This window comes from Elephas maximus, chromosome 8, assembly GCF_024166365.1.
Source record: "Elephas maximus indicus isolate mEleMax1 chromosome 8, mEleMax1 primary haplotype, whole genome shotgun sequence".
Lineage (NCBI taxonomy): Eukaryota > Metazoa > Chordata > Mammalia > Proboscidea > Elephantidae > Elephas > Elephas maximus.
Genome location: NC_064826.1, coordinates 11827413 through 11844537, shown reverse-complemented (window position 1 = coordinate 11844537; position 17125 = coordinate 11827413). Strand labels below are relative to the sequence as shown.

Below are 17125 nucleotides of genomic sequence, written 5' to 3'. Positions count from 1 at the left end.
TTTCATGAAAGTGGAATCATACAATATGTGACCTTTTGTGACTGGCTCCTTTCATTTGGTATAACGTTTTCAAGCTTTATCCATGTTGTAGATTTATAGACAGCTTTGCAGGAATAAGGAGCCTTGGCAGCGCAGTGGTTCAGAGCTCATCTGCTCACCAAAAGGTCAGCAGTTCGAATCCACCAGCTGCTCCTTGGAAATCCTATGGGGCAGTTCTACTCTGTCCTGTAGGGTCACTAGGAGTCAGAATCGACTCTACAGCAGTGAATTTTGGTCGCAGGTATGAAGCTGTACAACTTTATAGAATTTGTAATATAGTTTTCCTGAATGTTCTGGAGAGAACAAGATGTTGCTCTGACTCTCCCACTTCCCCAGCCTCCCTTTTCCCCTCCTCCCCGCCTTCTCCACAGCTCTCCATTCAGGCTCTGCTTGAACACTGTGTAACTCCAGGATTGGGGTTGTTTCTTCTCCTTGTCTCAGTCAGGGTTCTCTAGAGAAACATAACCAGTGAGGGAGATGTATACATAAAAAAAACTAGTTTTTTTTTTTTTATGTATACATATATATATATTTTAAGGGACCAGTGTTCCTTCAAAGCAATCTTTCTCACTACACACACACATACACACACATTCATATCTCCTATTGCTTCTGTTTCTCTGGAAAAACCTGACTAATACAATTGCAAAAAACTTCTAGTCATCTTTCTTCAAACCTTATCTGATCTTTCCCCCAAAGTCTGGGAAAATCAGATTTCATTAGTAAGTCAAGGAACAATTGTAGAAATCTAGCATAACTCAGCACAATAAAACACAGCATAACTCCTGGCACAATTTAGCCTAGAGGGTGGGACGCACAGTAGACACAGCCACTAGGTTCGGCCCATCCCACTCACCACGTCCACTGCCTCCGAGGCAGCTTTCAGGCCTCATGACCACCCGGCTCTGCCACCACAGGGCAGGAAGTGCCAGGTCACCAGAAGAAAACCTGCTGGAGCTCACATACATGTCAGGTGGGTCGTCTGCTGCAATCCTGCTGATGTGCCAATGGCAGGTTATCTCCTTGGTCAGGTCAGTGAAAGTTCATGACTTTGTGTCCTCGAGGCCTGCTCCAACACAGCAGTGGACGTGGGTTCAACCTGGCAGCCAGACTCACAAGAGGTACCACCACCTTTCCGCAGGTTTCTAGAAGAATTCTGGGTAGGAAATGCAGCATTCATGGGGTTTTCATCCCATTGGGAAGCTCAGCAGCTGCCCTGCGCCCAGGCTTCCTTGTCCCCTCACTCGCACGGGCACAAACCATGGCTCTCACGGAAGACCCCAAGGTCTGTGTGTGTCCTTTGATAGAGAGACACCACAGTCTTGCTTTCTGTGGTGAAATGAGTTCCTTTATGTGGCCTTTTGCCTTGATTCTATGGAAAAACATTTTGAGAGATATTCCCCCTAAGCCTTGAGGAGTTACACTTGCCCTAGCTTTCTACCCCAGAGGATTTGTTACTTTTGTCCAGGTTGATTGACATTTCCTGGGCAAGCCATAAATAATTCGTGGTTTGATATTTTTTGTCTAGCCCTGGGCTGCAGCCTGCCCTGTGATTGCCCTACTTTACGCACTTTGCAGGGATTGGTCAATATACAAAGGAAGTGACTATAGCCTACTATGCAAATGAGGTGCCTATGGCCTACCCCAAGGGGATTGGTCAGTGCATGGGCCTGGTGGGAGGGCCATGCCTTGAAATTGATGAGGAGTTTGGTTATATATGCAAGCCAATCCCACAGCGGTTGGCACACAGAAGGAAGAAAGAAACAGAAAGGAGAAAAGGCAAGAAGAGAGCAGAAATGAGGTGAGGAACCTGTCAAAGGCTGTAACACTGAAGACAGCAGGGGGCCCTGTGGTACAGCCAGTGGCAACAGCAGAAACCTACTGCCAGGAATGCAGCTAAGAGAGCTGAACAAAACTGCTACACTGGCTCTGAGGTGGGTCCGTTTAGCAGTAGAGAGGCTGACGACAAAGAGGCTGAAGGCAGAGAGGCCTGTCCTGCGGAGGCTGAGATGAAGCCTGTCCTCAGGTGGCCGATAGGAGGCCTGTCTTCAGGGGGCTGGGAATAAGCCTGTCCTCAGGCGGCTAAAAAGAGCCTGTCCTGAGATGGCCGAGAGGCTGTGTGCACAGCTGAGAGGGGGTGGGCACAGCAGAAAGAAGGGCCTGCTTGCTTGCACGCTGAGAGGAGCTGAGAGCTTTCCTGCCCTGAAGAAAGGAGAGAGGGATATGCCCTCCACTAGCCTTCCAGACTTCCTACATACTTCCTGATCCTGGTCCCAAGTTGTAGCCTGTTGATCCTGATCCTAAGTTATACCCTGTTACTTCCTTAATAAACTACTTAACTAGAACTGCCAGAAATTCAAGCCAGATTTAGAAGAGGACGTGGAACCAGGGATATCATTGCTGAGAATACAAGAAAGCAGAGAATACAAGAAGGATGCTTACCTGTGTTTAATTGACTATGCTAAGGCATTTGACTGTGTGGGTCATAACAAGTTATGGCTAACATTGTGGAGAATGGGAATTCCGGAACACTTAATTGTGCTCATGAGGAAACTTTACATAGATCAAGAGGCAGTTGTTCATACAGAACAAGAAGGTACTGCGTGATTTAAAGTCATAAAGGTGTGCATCAGAGTTGTATCCTTTCACCGTACCTATTCAATCTGTATGCTGAGCAAATAATCTGAGAAACTGGACTATATGAAGAAGAATGAGGCATCAGGATTGGAGGAAGACTCATTAACAACCTGCATTATGCAGATGATACAACTTGCTTGCTGAAAGTGAAGATGACTTGAAGCACTTACTGATGAAGAAGATCAAGGACCACAACCTTCAGTATGGATTGCACCTCAACATAAAGAAAACAAAAATCCTCACAACTGGACCAATGAGCAACATCATCATAAACAGAGAAAATATTGAAGTTGCCAAGGATTTCATTTTACTTGGATCCACCAACAACACCCATGGAAGCAGCAGTCAAGAAATCAAAAGACAATTTGCATTGGGCAAATCAGCTGCAAAAGACCTCTTTTAAGTGCTGAGGTACAAAGAAGTCACCCTGAGGACTAAGGTGCGCCTGACCCAAGCCATGGTATTTTCAACAGCCTTGTATACATGAGAAAGCTGGACAATGAATAAGGAAGACCAAAGAAGAATTCACACCTTTGAACTGTGGTGTTGGCAAAGAATATTGAATATACTATGGACTTCCAGAAAAATAAACAAATCTGTCTTGGAAGAAGTACAGCCAGAATGCTCCTTAAAAGCCAGGATGGCAAGACTTCATCTCATGTACTTTGGACCGAAGGGACCAGTTCCCGGAGAAAGACACTATGCTTGGTGAAGTAGATGGTCATCAAAAAAGAGAAAGACCCTCAACAAGATGGATTGACATAGTGGCTGCAACAACGGGCTCAAGCATAACAATGATCGTGAAAATGGGGAAGGACCAGGCAGCGTTTAGCTGTGTTTTACTTGAATTCTCTATGAGTTGGAACTGACTTGAGGGCATGTAACAACAACAACAATTTTGACCCTGCATTATCTTCCAGGAACTTTATAGTTTTAGCTGTAACATTTAGGCCTTTGATCCATTTTGAGCTAGTTTCTGTACATGGTGTGAGGTATGGATCCAGCTTCATTTTTCTGCATATAGATATGCAGTTTTGCCAGCACCGTTTGTCAAAGAGATTGTTTCTTCCCTATTGACTCTTTGTTGAAGATCAGCTGCCTATAGATGGATGTATTTACTTTTGGGTTCTCAATTCTATTCCATTGGTCTATGTGTCTGTCGTTGAATAAGTACCAGGCTGTTTTGATTACCGTGGCTGTATAGAAAGTTTTGAGATCAGGAAGTGTGAGACCTCCTACTTTGTTCTTCTTCAGTATTGCTTTAGCTGTCAGGGCTTCTTTCCTTTCCACATAAAGTTGGAGATTAGTTTTTCCATTTCATTAAAGAATGTTGTTGGGATTTGGATCAGAATTGTGTTATATCTATAGATTGCTTTTGGTAGTACTGACATTTTCACAATATTGAGTCTTCTAATACATGAGCATGGAATGTTTTCCAATTTATGTAGATCTTTTAGTTTTTTTGTGTGTTAGTGTTTTATACTTTTCCTTGTATAAGTCTTTTATGTCCCTGGTTAGATTTGTTCCTAGGTATTTTATCCTTTCGGGGGGTATTGTAAATGGCACTGATTTCTTGATTTCTTTTTCAGAGTCCTCCTTGTTAGTGTAGAGGAACCCAAATGATTTTTGTGTGTTGATCTCGTACCCTGCCACTTTGCTTAATCCTTCTATTAGTTCCAGTAACTTTGTTGTGGAGTCTCTAGGATTTTCCATGTATGTTGTTAGGTGTCGTCAAGTTGGTTCTGACTCATAGTGACCCTATGCACAACAGAACAAAACACTGCCCAGTCCTGCACCATCCTTAAAGTCGTTGTTATGCTTGAGCTCGTTGTTGGAGCCACTGTGTCAATCCACCTCGTTGAGGGTCTTCCTCTTTTCCACTGGCCCTGTACTTTGCCAAGCATGATGTCCTTCTCCAGGGACTGATCCCTCCTGATAACATGTCCAACGTATGTAAGATGCACTCTCGCCATCCTTGCTTCTAAGGAGCATTCTGGTTGTACTTCTTCTAAGACAGATTTATTTGTTCTTTTGACAGTCCGTGGTATATTCAATATTCTTCGCCAACACCACAGTTCGAAGGCATCAATTCTTCTTTGGTCTTCCTTATTTATTGTCCAGCTTTCATATGCCTATGATGATATTGAAAATACCATGGCTTGGGTCAGGCGCACCTTAGTCTTCAAGGTGACATCTTTGCTCTTCAACACTTTAAAGAGGTCCTTTGCAGCAGAGTTGCCCAGTGCAATGCGTCTTTTGATTTCTTGACTGCTGCTTCCATGGCTGTTGATTGTGGATCCAAGTAAAATGAAATCCTTGACAACTTCAGTCTTTTCCCTGTTTATTATGATGTTGCTCGTTGGTCCAGTTGTGAGGATTTTTGTTTTCTTTATGTTGAGGTGCAATCCAAACTGAAGGCTGTGGTCTTTTATCTTCGTTAATAAATGCTTCAAGTCCTCTTCACTTTCAGCAAGCCAGGTTGTGTCATCTGCATAACGCAGGTTGTTAATGAGTCTTCCTCCAATCTTGATGCCCCGTTCTTCTTCATATAGTTCAGCTTCTCTTATTATTTGCTCAGCATACAGATTGAATAGGTATGGTGAAAGAATACAACCCTGACGCATACCTGTCCTGACTTTAAACCACTCAGTATCCCCTTGATCTGTATGAACAACTGCCTCTTAATCTATGTAAAGTTTCCTCATGAGCACAATTAAGTGTTCTGGAATTCCCATTCTTCACAGTGTTATCCATAGTTTGTTATGATCCACACAGTTGAATGTCTTTGCATAGTCAACAAAACACAGGTAAACATCCTTCTGGTATTCTCTGCTTTCAGCCAGGATTCATCTGATATCAGCAATGATATCCCTGGTTCCACATCCTCTTCTGAAACCGGCCTGAGTTTCTGGCAGTTCCCTGTCGATATACTGCTGCAGCTGTTTTTGAATGATCTTCAGCAGAATTTTGCTTGCATGTGATATTAACGATATTGTTCTATAATTTCCACATTCAGTTGGATCACCTTTCTTGGGAATAGGCATAAATATGGATCTCTTCCAGTCAGTTGGCCAGCAAGCTTTCTTCCATACTTCTTGGCATAGACGAGTGAGCACCTCCAGTGCTGCATCTGTTTGTTGAAACATCTCAATTGATATTCCATCAATTCCTGGACCCTTGTTTTTCGCCAATGCCTTCAGAGCAGCTTGGACTTCTTCCTTCAGTACCATCGGTTCCTGATCATATGCCACCTCTTGAAATGCCTGAATATTGGCTAATTCTTTTTGGTATAATGACTTTGTGTATTCCTTCCATCTTCTTTTGATGCTTCCCGTGTCGTTTAATGTTTTCCCCATGGAATCCTTCACTATTACAACTCGAGGCTTGAATATTTTCTTCAGTTCTTTCAGCTTGAGAAACGCCGAGCATGTTCTTCCCTTTTGGTTTTTTCCATCTCCAGCTCTTTGCACATGTCATTATTAATACTTCACTTTGTCTTCTCGAGAGGCCCTTTGAAATCTTCTGTTCAGTTCTTTTACTTCATCAATTCTTCCTTTTGCTTTAGCTGCTTGACTTTCGAGAGCAAGTTTGAGATTCTCCTGTGACATCCATCTTGGTCTTTTCTTTCTTTCCTGTCTTTTCAATGACCTCTTGCTTTCTTCATGGATGATGTCCTTAATGTCATTCCACAACTCGTCTGGTCTTGGGTCACTAGTGTTCAGTGCGTCAAATCTATTCTTCAGATGGTCTCTAAATTCAGGTGGGATATACTCAAGGTCAGATTTTGGCTCTCGTGGACTTGCTTTGATTTTCTTCAGTTTCAGCTTCAACTTGGATATGAACAATTGATGGTCTGTTCCACAGTCGGCTCCTGGCCTTGTTCTGACTGATGATATTGAGCTTTTCCATCGTCTCTTTCCACAGATGCAGTCAATTTGATTTCTGTGTGTTCCGTCTGGTGAGGTCCCTGTGTATAGTCGCCATTTACGTTGGAGAAAGAAGGTATTTGCAATGGAGAAGTCGTTGGTCTTGCAAAATTCTATCATTCGATCTCCGGCATTGTTTCTATCACCAAGGCCATATTTTCCAACTACTGATCCTTCTTCTTTGTTTCCCACTTTGGCATTCCAATCCCCAGTAATTATTAATGCATCTTGATTGCATGTTTGATCAATTTCAGACTGCAGCAGCTGATAAAAATCTTCTATTTCTTCATCTTTGGACCTAGTGGTTGGTGCGTAAATTTGAATAATAGTCGTATTAACTGGTCTTCTTTGTAGGTGTATGGATATTATCCTATCACTGACAGCATTGTACTTCAGGATATGTCTTGAAATGTTCTTTTTGACAATGAATGCAACACCATTCCTCTTCGAGTTGTCATTCCCAGCATAGTAGACTATGATTGTCTGATTCAAAATCACCAGTACCAGTCCATTTCAGCTCACTACTGCCTAGGATATCGATGTTTATGTGTTCCATTTCATTTTTGACGATTTCCAATTTTCCTAGATTCATACTTTGTACATTCCAGGTTCCGATTATTAATGGATGTTTGCAGCTGTTTCTTCTCATTTTGAGTCATGCCACATCAGCGAATGAAGGTCCCAAAAGCTTTACTCCACCCACGTCATTAAGGTTGACTCTACTTTGAGGAGGCAGCTCTTCCCCAGTCATCTTTTGAGTGCCTTCCAACCTGGGGGGCTCATCTTCCCGCACTATATCAGACAATGTTCTGCTGCTATTCATAAGGTTTTCACTGCGGAATGCTTTTCAGAAGTAGACTGCCGGGTCCTCCTTCCTAGTCTGTCTTAGTCTGGAAGCTCAGCTGAAACCTGTCCTCCATGGGTGACCCTGCTGGTATCTGGATTCCGGTGGCATAGCTTCCAGCATCACAGCAACATGCAAGCTCCCACAGTACAACAAACTGACAGACACGTGTGGGTTTCTATGTATAGGGTCATGTGAATAAGGATAGTTTTACTTCTTCCTTTCCACTTGGGTTACTCTTTATTTCCTTTTCTTACCTTATTGCTTGAGGTAGAACTCCCAGTACAATATTGAACAAGAGTGGTGATAAAAGGAACTTCTATTTATTATAATGAGGTTCTATTTCTTAACCTGGGTAGGATATCCAAGAGTGTTGATATTATTTTAAATAAACCCACGAAAGCTGGAACCTGTGTAAGGTGAAAACCTATCAGAGAAGGAAAACTCACTGGTTTTTTATGAGGTAGGGTTCTCAATAGAAAGTGATGGAAAAGTGGTAAGACTGCACCCTGTTAAAGGGAAAATTTGTGAGACATGGAAAAAGAAGGCAGTCCTATCGAGTTCCAGCTCTCACAAGTTTCATGTATATTAAAAAAAATATCCGTTGCAGTCAAATCAATTCCAACTCATAGAAACACTATAGGACAGAAGAGAACTGCCTCATAGGGTTTCCAAGGAGCACCTGGTGGATTCAAACTGCTGACCTTTTGGTCACACATACATATATATACACATATTCTGTGTTCACAGCACATTTCTCAGTAATACATGAATAGAAAAGAAATCAAAGAAGAAATTAGTCCCTACAAAAATTAAAATACAATATAGGAAATTTATAAAATGCAGCTAAGTTCTTAGTAGGAAATGCAGAACTCTGTTTGGAATAGAAAGAAAAAGAATCAGTGAAGTGTTTTTTATAAGAAGTTAGGAAAGAAACCACAGAATGAACCCAAATAAAGTAGAAAAAAAGAAATATTAAAAAAAAAAAAATGGAGCCGAGCTTAAAGGGAATAAAACATAGACAAACACTAGATAACATCAAAAAAACCCAAAAGCTGGTTCTTTGAAAAGAATGACGGAACTGACCGCCTTTGGGGAGCCTCCTGAAAACAGAGAGAGAGAGAGATTACAGAGAATAATGTTCAGAATAAAATAAGGGTCACAACTATAGATGCTAAAGACGTTTTTAAACATCAGAGAATATTTTGAATAATATTATATCAATAAATTTAAAAGCATCGATGAAGTGGAGAAATTTCTAGGAAAATAAGCTTAGCAAAATAAATTCCCTTACTTAAGAAGAAATTTTAAAACCTGAGAGGTTTATAATTACAAAAAGAATTGTGTTAACAGGACATATTTTCCCGTAAAGAAAATGCCAGATCCAGATGTTTTACTGGCCAGTTATACTAAACATTCAATGAACAAACAATTTCATTGATGTAGCGCTATCAGAAAGAGAAAGGAGCTCTGGCGGAGCAGTGGTTAAGCACTCGGCTACTAACCAAAAGGTTGGTGGTTCGAACCCACCCAGAGGCTCCACAGGAGAAGGACCTGGCGATCTGCTCCCTGTAAGAATATATCCAGGAAAACCCTGTGGGGCAGTTCTACTCTGTCACATGAGCCTGCCATGAGCCGAAAATCAACTTGGCAGCACCCAGCGACAACATCAGGCATAGAAAAAGAAGAAATTTCTAAATCCGTTCATGAGGCTGGCATAACCTTGATACCCAGCAAGGATGGCACAAGAAAGATGAGTTACAGGCCAGTCTCACCATGAACATAAATCCAAAAATCATAAACAAAAATATCAGACTTAATCTATCAATGACATAAAAACGATAACACATTATCATCAAGTTGCATTTATGTCAGAAAATTCATCGATGTGATTTCCCAAAAATTAAAATTTAAAAATTATATCATTATTTTTAGGAAAAGCTTTTGATAAAATTCAACAGCTATTTATGAATTAAAAACTAAAAATCTCCTAGAAAATTATATAGTAAGTATAGAAAACAGCTTCCTTACCAAACAAGAGGTATGTACAGAGAAAAAAAAAAAAAATCAAATGAAAAAATTACAACAAGCATCATATTTAATCATAAAAGTTATAAAAAATTTCATTTAAGGCTGGGGAAAAGACCAAGTGCCCCTTTCACCACATCTCTGAGGTCATTAGTGGTTCAGGGGAAGAGTTTTCACCTTTCATGCAAGAGGCTGGGGGTTCAATTCCCAGACAATTTACCTCACGCACAACTACCACCCGTCTGTCAGTGAGGCTTGCATGTTTCTATGATGTCGAACAGGCTTTAGTGACACTTTTATTCTAAGACAGAGTAGGAAAAAAGGTCTGGCGATCTCAAAATCAGCCAGTGAAAATTCCATGGGTCCACAACTGATCATGGGGCATGGGGATGGTACAGGACCAGGCGGCGTTCATTCTCTTGTGCGTGGGGTCGCCATGGGTAGCTAACAACAACATTCAACATTATCCTAGAGATCCTAGCCAGGGCGGGTGGGGGGGGGGGGAGGGCAAGAAAAAGAATTAAAAGACACAGGTATCAGAAAGAAAGAAATTGTGCTTTACAGATGACATGATTATCTACATGGAAAAATCCAAAAGAATGTACAGATAAGAATTACTAAAAAAAATCTAGCTAGGCTGCTAGACAGAAAATCTATACCTCAAAATCAGTTTATTCCTATGTATTAGCAACAATCAGTTAGAAAATGAATAGCATTTAAATAGCATTAGAAGTAGCAACAGTATTTAAAAATATATAAAGTTCATTAGCAATACATCTAACATAAGATGTAACAACCTTTAAAATATATTTAAAAAACAAAACAATACAAAACCTGGTGCCATCGAGTAGATTCTGACTTATGGCAACCCCATGTAGTTCCATAGAGTTTTCTTCATTGTAGTCTTTACAGAAGCAAATCACCAGGCCTTTCTTCCTCAGCGCCGCTGGTGGGTTTGAACTGCCAAGCTTTAGGTTAGTAGTAGAGTACAAACCATTTGTGCCACATATTTTACACTGGAGAGACATTATGTTCTTAGATTGGATGTCTCAACGTCATGCAGTAGTCAGTTCTTCCCAAATGGCTTCATAAATTCAAAGCAATTCCAATAAAAATCCCAAAAGGTTAGTTTGTGAAACTTGAGAAAGTAGGTACTAAAATGTATATGGAAGAGTAAAGAGCAAAGAACCAGGAATGACCAAGGTTCTCTTAAAGAAGAACAAGGTAGAGACATTTTCTTCACTAAAACCGAGGCTCATTGTCAATCTCGAGTTACTAAGACGGTGTAGTGTTAATGTGTGCGCAGGAGTCCCTGGGTGGTACAAATGGTTCATGTGATTGGCTGCTAACCGAAAGGTTGGAGGTTTGAGTCCATCCAGAGGCACTTGAAAGAAAGGCCTGACGACCTACTTCCAAAAACTCAGCAACTGAAAAACCTACAGAGCACGGTTCCGCTCTGAAACGCATGGGGCCGCCATGAGTTGGAATTAACTCAATGGCAACTGTTTTTTTTTTTTTTTTTTTTTTACTGGTCTTTAGCGTTTGTGCCAGGCTAGAAAAACAAACCAATAGAACTGCAGAGGGAGCTCAGAAAGTGCCCCAGGCATATGCGTGAAACCTGAAGGCGCTCACATTGCAAGTCCGGGGAGAAAGAAGTAAACATTTAGCCAATGGTTCTGGAACAGCTGGCTCTCCATAAAAAAAAAAAATAAATAAGGAAAAATAATTGTACTCTTATATGTATACTGTATTTTAGAATAATAGTTTGTGTTTTTTTTTTAAAGGTAAATGTAAGATGACACCAAAGTCACAAGAATTACGGTTTTCACTATTCTTGTATTATCAGGCTATTCATTATTTTGGGAAAAGTGGTAGTAAGCCCAGTAGCATTTGGAGGCGTGAAAGGAGGGCTAAGAAAAAACATTCGAGTAAGTGTAATTACCTCCAGGGGAAAAAAATCGATTTTTGGAATCAATGGGTTTTGTTTAATAATTGCAAAAACCAACAGACCTAAGCCAAAACACAAGTCCATAAGGTCACAAGCCAAGCAATGGGCTGTATGGGCCTGGCTTAGCCAGGTCCACCATGCCACTCTTTAGCTTAATATACTGTAGAGTCATTTCTTACAGTGGTAGGTGCTAAAGTCAGCTTAAAGGAAGAAGGTGCCCAAGTTATCCTCAAAAAATCCTTTAAATGGCCCAAAAAAGTTCAGGTTACTGGTTGTGTATACAACCTCGTATGTATAAATACGCAACGTCAGTAATGTGCTGTATGTAATAAAACATGCATACGCACAATCTGGAGCCCTGGGTGGTACAAACAGTTGAGTCTAAGGGGTACGTGATTGTAAAATGGTGTGGATATTCGTTTACTCCCCCTCTTTTGTTCTTTCAGCTGTGGGCTACAAAGCAGGAGCCAGAGATGGTCCGCCCAACCTTAGAGAAGACGCTCCAGGTCCTCCAGCTTGATTACGTGGATCTTTACATCATCGAAATACCCATGGCTTTAAAGGTAAGTTCAGATGTCTGGAGGTTAGGCCTCTGCTCCAGGTGGCCTAAATCAGCAGCTACATGCCTGAGGCTAATTCATGATTTAGCAACATAATGTCAGAATCTATGCTGATGTCTATATTTCCATCAATCAGAGAGAACTGACCCAGCCCCACAAATGCCCGGAAAGACTACGCATAGGGGGCTTAAACCTGTATCCCACATTTCTTGATTCTCTCTCTCTCTCTTTTTTTTAATATTTCATTGAGTTTTTGGTGAAAGTTTACACAGCAAATTAGGTTCCCATTTAACAATCTCTATACTCTGTCCTCTGTCCTCTAGGGTCACTATGAGTCGGAATAGACTCAATGGCAGTGGTGGTTTTGGTATGCGTGTTATTCAGTGACATTGGTTACGTTTTCCACCTTGCATCAACATTCTCGTTATTTCTGTTCTGGTTGTTGTGTTTCTAACATTTTTACTTCACTCCCCCCCTCCCCACCTCCTCTCCTTTGCTTTAGGGTAGATGTTGATCATTTGGTCTCATATAGATGATTTTTCTTTCTTTCTTTCTTTTTTAGAAGCCAATGTGTTATTTAGTTGAAAGGTGACCTCTGGAAGTAGTTTCAGTTCAAAGTTTAAAGGGTATCTCAGGGCAATAGTCTCGGGGATTCTCCAGGTTTCTGCTGGTCCAGTAAGGCCTTTTCTTTAAAATTTTTAGTTTCGTTCTACAGTTTTCTCCCATTCTATCCAGGACCATCTATTGTGGCCCCAGTCAGATCAGTTGGTAGTGGGAGCCAGGCACCATCTAGTTCTTCTGGTCTCTGGATAGGTGAGACCCATTTCTTGATTATTCGTCCAATGTACTTTTTATCGTATCATGTTTTCACAGCTATAGCTTAAACCCTTCCCATCAAGCCAACATGCTGTCCCCTGACTGTAGTCCATATTTTAGTTGCCTGACCTGCAGATGTAACCCCTTCCCACTCACACAGTTATAAAAATGTTCCTGCACAACATAATGCAACAATAACATATACAACTGACAATGTACTCAACCCTCCACCTCTCCAAAGGGAGACAACCCAGAGAAGAGTCGAGTTTTTGGACGCAGCTCCAAGGTCAGAGGATCTAGATCATACCTATTCCTCTAATTCAAATACAATCCTGCGTGGAAATTTCTCGACATACGGATTCCAGGTTAATTTAACCACCACCAACACACCCAAGATACATGGCTGAAGAGCAATAACTGCTTTACAATTTCATTGAGCAAAGGAAGATTGAGAAACAAGGTTAGCCACTTGTCCGCAAGATAAATCATATTCTGCAAGGCAGGAGTCCTTTAGGCAATCTATCTGGCTGTCCCCTGTTCTGTTCTCTGGAGTATTTAACTAATTGAATCTCCTTTGTGTTCACGGTCAAGTGGGACTTTGAAGATGATTCCTTTTTTGCCTCCTAGTTCATGTAGGTGTAGGTTCAGGGGCTTCGTGGTTGCCTTGGTAATCACAGGTCTTTTTTTTTGTCTGGTTGGGATTTCACTGACAAGAAAATATTCCTTAAAATCTTGCTAGGCTTTCAGTAAATTCGTTCTGTCAGCTCCACGAGTGAGTAGTCAAAGCTACAAATCTTACAAGATCACGTTTCTTACATCTAAATCCTTGGCCTGGACTAATGGACCACGACCACCATAACTTCCACCAGGCTTGAGCCCAGAACAACTAGATGGTGCCCACTTACAACCACAGGCTGCTCTGGCAGGGATTACAGTACAGGGTCCCAGACAGAGTGGGAGAAAAATGTAGAATAAAATTCAAATTAAAAAAACACCAGGCTTGCTGGTCTCTCAGACTGGAGAAACCCTGCATATGGCCCCTGGATACATTTTTAACTCAGTACTGAAGTCACTCCTGAGGTTCACCCTTCAGCCAAAGATTAGGCTGGTCTATGTTGTTGTTAGGTGCTGTCAAGTCGCGTCTGACTCATAGCGACCCTATGCACAACAGAATGAAACACTGCCCGGTCCTGAGCCATCCTTACAGTCGTTGTTATGCTTGAGCTCATTGTTGCAGCCACTGTGTCAATCCACCTCGTTGAGGGTCTTCCTCTTTTCCGCTGATCCTGTAACCTGCCAAGCATGATGTCCTTCTCCAGGGACTGATCCCTCCTGACAATATGTCCAAAGTATGTAAGACGCAGTCTCGCCATCCATGCTTCTAAGGAGCATTCTGGTTGTACTTCTTCCAAGACAGATCTGTTGGTTCTTTTGGCAGTCCATGGTATAATCAGTGTTCTTCGCCAACACCACAGTTCAAAGGCGTCAATTCTTCTTCAGTCTTCCTTATTCATTGTCCAGCTTTCACATGCATATGATGAGATTGAAAATACCATGGCTTGGGTCAGGCGCACCTTAGTCTTCAAGGTGACATCTTTGCTCTTCAACACTTTAAAGAGGCTCTTTGCAGCAGAATTACCCAATGCAATGCGTCTTTTGGTTTCTTGACTGCTGCTTCCATGGCTGTTGCTTGTGGATCCAAGTAAAATGAAATCCTTGACAACTTCAATCTTTTCTCTGTTTATCATGATGTTGCTTATTGGTCCAGTTGTGAGGATTTTTGTTTTCTTTATGTTGAGGTGCAATCCATACTGAAGGCTGGTCTATAAGGCCAACAATAACACACATGACGGACATGCTTCATAGTTCAATCATTTATACGAGACTAATGGGCACACCTGCCCAAAACCAAAGATGAGAAGGCAGGAAGGGACAGGAAAACTGGACGAATGGAAACACAGGCGCTGGAGTGGAGAAGGGGAGAGCATTGATACATTGCAGGTTTGGCAACCAATGTCACAAAACAATTTATGTATTAATTGCTTAATGAGAAACTAATTTGCTCTGTAAAGTTTCACCTAAATCACAATAAAAAATAAATCCTTGGCCTGAAACCCACAGAGTATGGCCCCTGGACACCATTTGAACTCAATACTGAAGTCACTCCTGGAGTTCACCCTTCAGCCAAAGATTAGACAGGTCTATAAAACAAACAATAGCATGTGAAGAACATGCTTTGGAGTTCAATCATGCATATGAGACTAAATAGGCACGCCAGCCCAAAAGCAAAAAGGAGAAGGCAGGAATGGACAGGAAAACTGGACAGATGGAAACAAGGAACCCAGGGTGGAGAAAGGGACAGTGTTGACACATTGCGGGGTTGGCAACCAATGTTACAAAACAATTTGTGTGTCAATTGTTTAATGAGAAACTTAATTTGCTTTGTAAACGTTTACCTAAAGCACAGTAAAATAAATAAATAAATCCTTGGCCTGTGGGTAAAGAGCCTCCTTGCTCTACCCATCTGCCCAGTCCTCCACCCTATGGCCTCCAACCTGGTCTCTGATTTGTATAATATTAAGCAAGAGAATGGGATTGGGAGGCAGATGACATGCCTTTTGCTTCCAGTCTACATCCCATTAGATAATGTACCTTTGTCAGGTAGGGCATCAGTGGCCTGAGATCTCAGCTTCAGAGGGACATTGAGAACCAGACTTCTCCCAAGGCTCAATTTCATATTCCCTGCTAGGTTTCTTACTTTCTTGTCATTGCTGGCACTGACTTTTCCAACTCTGCAAGGCTTGCATCTGACCTTCTACCATCTTGGATTTCTATCCAGAAGCAGAAAATACCAGTTCTAGCAAAGCATCATCTTACTTCTCTGCTTTCAAAGAGCCCACCATCAAAAAATGCATTTTTTTTTTTTTTTTATGAGACTTGACTTTAGGCTGCAAAAAGGCCAACAAACTCTAACACCCCATGTTTTTCTGTTTGGTGCCCTAAAGCTCCAGCCATAGTTATCTCATTGTCTGAGTCCCAACACACAACAAGTCAACAATTTTTAAATTTATTTATTTTTATTGTGATTTAAGTGAAAGTTTACAGTTCAAGTTAGTTTCTCATACAAAAATTTATACACACATTGTTATGTGACCCTAGTTGCTTTCTCTATAACGTGACAACACACTTCTTCTTTCCACTCTGGTCTTCCCCCGTCCATTCAACCAGTTCCCGTTCCTTTCTGCCTTCTCATCTCACCTCTGGACAGGAGCTGCCCATTTAGTCTCATATATCTACTTGAACTAAGGAGCACACTCTTCGTGAGTATCATTTTATGCCTTATAGTCCAGTCTAATCTTTGTCTGGAGAGCCGCTTCTGTCCTGAGCTCCCCAGGTTAGTGGATCTGGCAGATTATCTTTTCCCTCGGTTGTGAATTTATTCCTTCTCCAAGGCCAGGTGAATGACTCAGAGTGCTCAGCAGGCCCTATCTCAGGCCCAGGGAAATCAACAACCACTGAAGCCAGCTTACGGGCTGAGGGCACAGTAAAATATATGCAAGCACTTAGCTTTTGCTGAGAGCGCCATTCTTCTCTGGTTCCGGAGGTGTGAGTAGGCTGTGAGGCCGGCTGATTCTCCCTGAGGAAACTGCAGCTGAATGCTTCCACCAGCCTGCTGCAGTCCCTCCCAGGAATGGTGCCTGAGGGTTCCCAGCAATTCAGGTCCAGCAACTCTTCTCTGCTTCTGAACTGTCTCTCCCTCCCCCTGCCGCTCAGTCTGTTTTCTAACTTTGCCTTTGATGTTCAGGGCTCCTAGCTTGTCATAAATATAATCATTTCACTTGTTTTTTTGGGTCTTTGTTGTAAGAAGGATCACCAGAAGTGTCTGACTGCTTCTCCATCTTGGCCCCACCTGCTTGCTAGCTTTTAAGACTCCAGATGCCACTCACCAAAGTGGGATGCAGAACATTTTCTTAATGAACTTTGTTATGTCAAAGTTCCCTAGATGTTCCCTGAAACCATGGTTCCCAAGCCCCCGCCACTGCTACTGTGTCCCTTGAAGCAAGGCAACAATTTAACGAGATGTCACACTACTGCAGGGCAGGAATTGCTCATCTCATCTGGAGGTGGGAAGGCCCCACTGCTTATAATCCCATATTGACCTAGTCAATTCCACATTTTTAGGTCTACCATTTGCAGCACCCCAACACCTTTGTTCATCGGGAGCCTTTCATTACAAATGGTAGAAATCCAACTCAAACTGGGTTCAGCAAGGAAGGGATCAGAGAATCCCAAAGGGTGTCTAATTTGGGCACAAGATCCAGAAGTT

The 17125-nt window shown here is 41.9% G+C and overlaps 1 protein-coding gene across 2 annotated transcripts in view; it reads left to right on the top strand.

Moving 5' to 3' along the window:
• The window catches only part of AKR1D1 (aldo-keto reductase family 1 member D1), a 114455-nt gene that overhangs the window by 73078 nt on the left and 24252 nt on the right, over positions 1-17125 (top strand). For both annotated transcript variants that reach the window (XM_049893915.1, XM_049893914.1), the window contains exon 4: positions 11869-11985. In XM_049893915.1, the coding sequence (XP_049749872.1) occupies positions 11869-11985 (117 nt within the window). The remainder of the gene's footprint in view (positions 1-11868; positions 11986-17125) is intronic.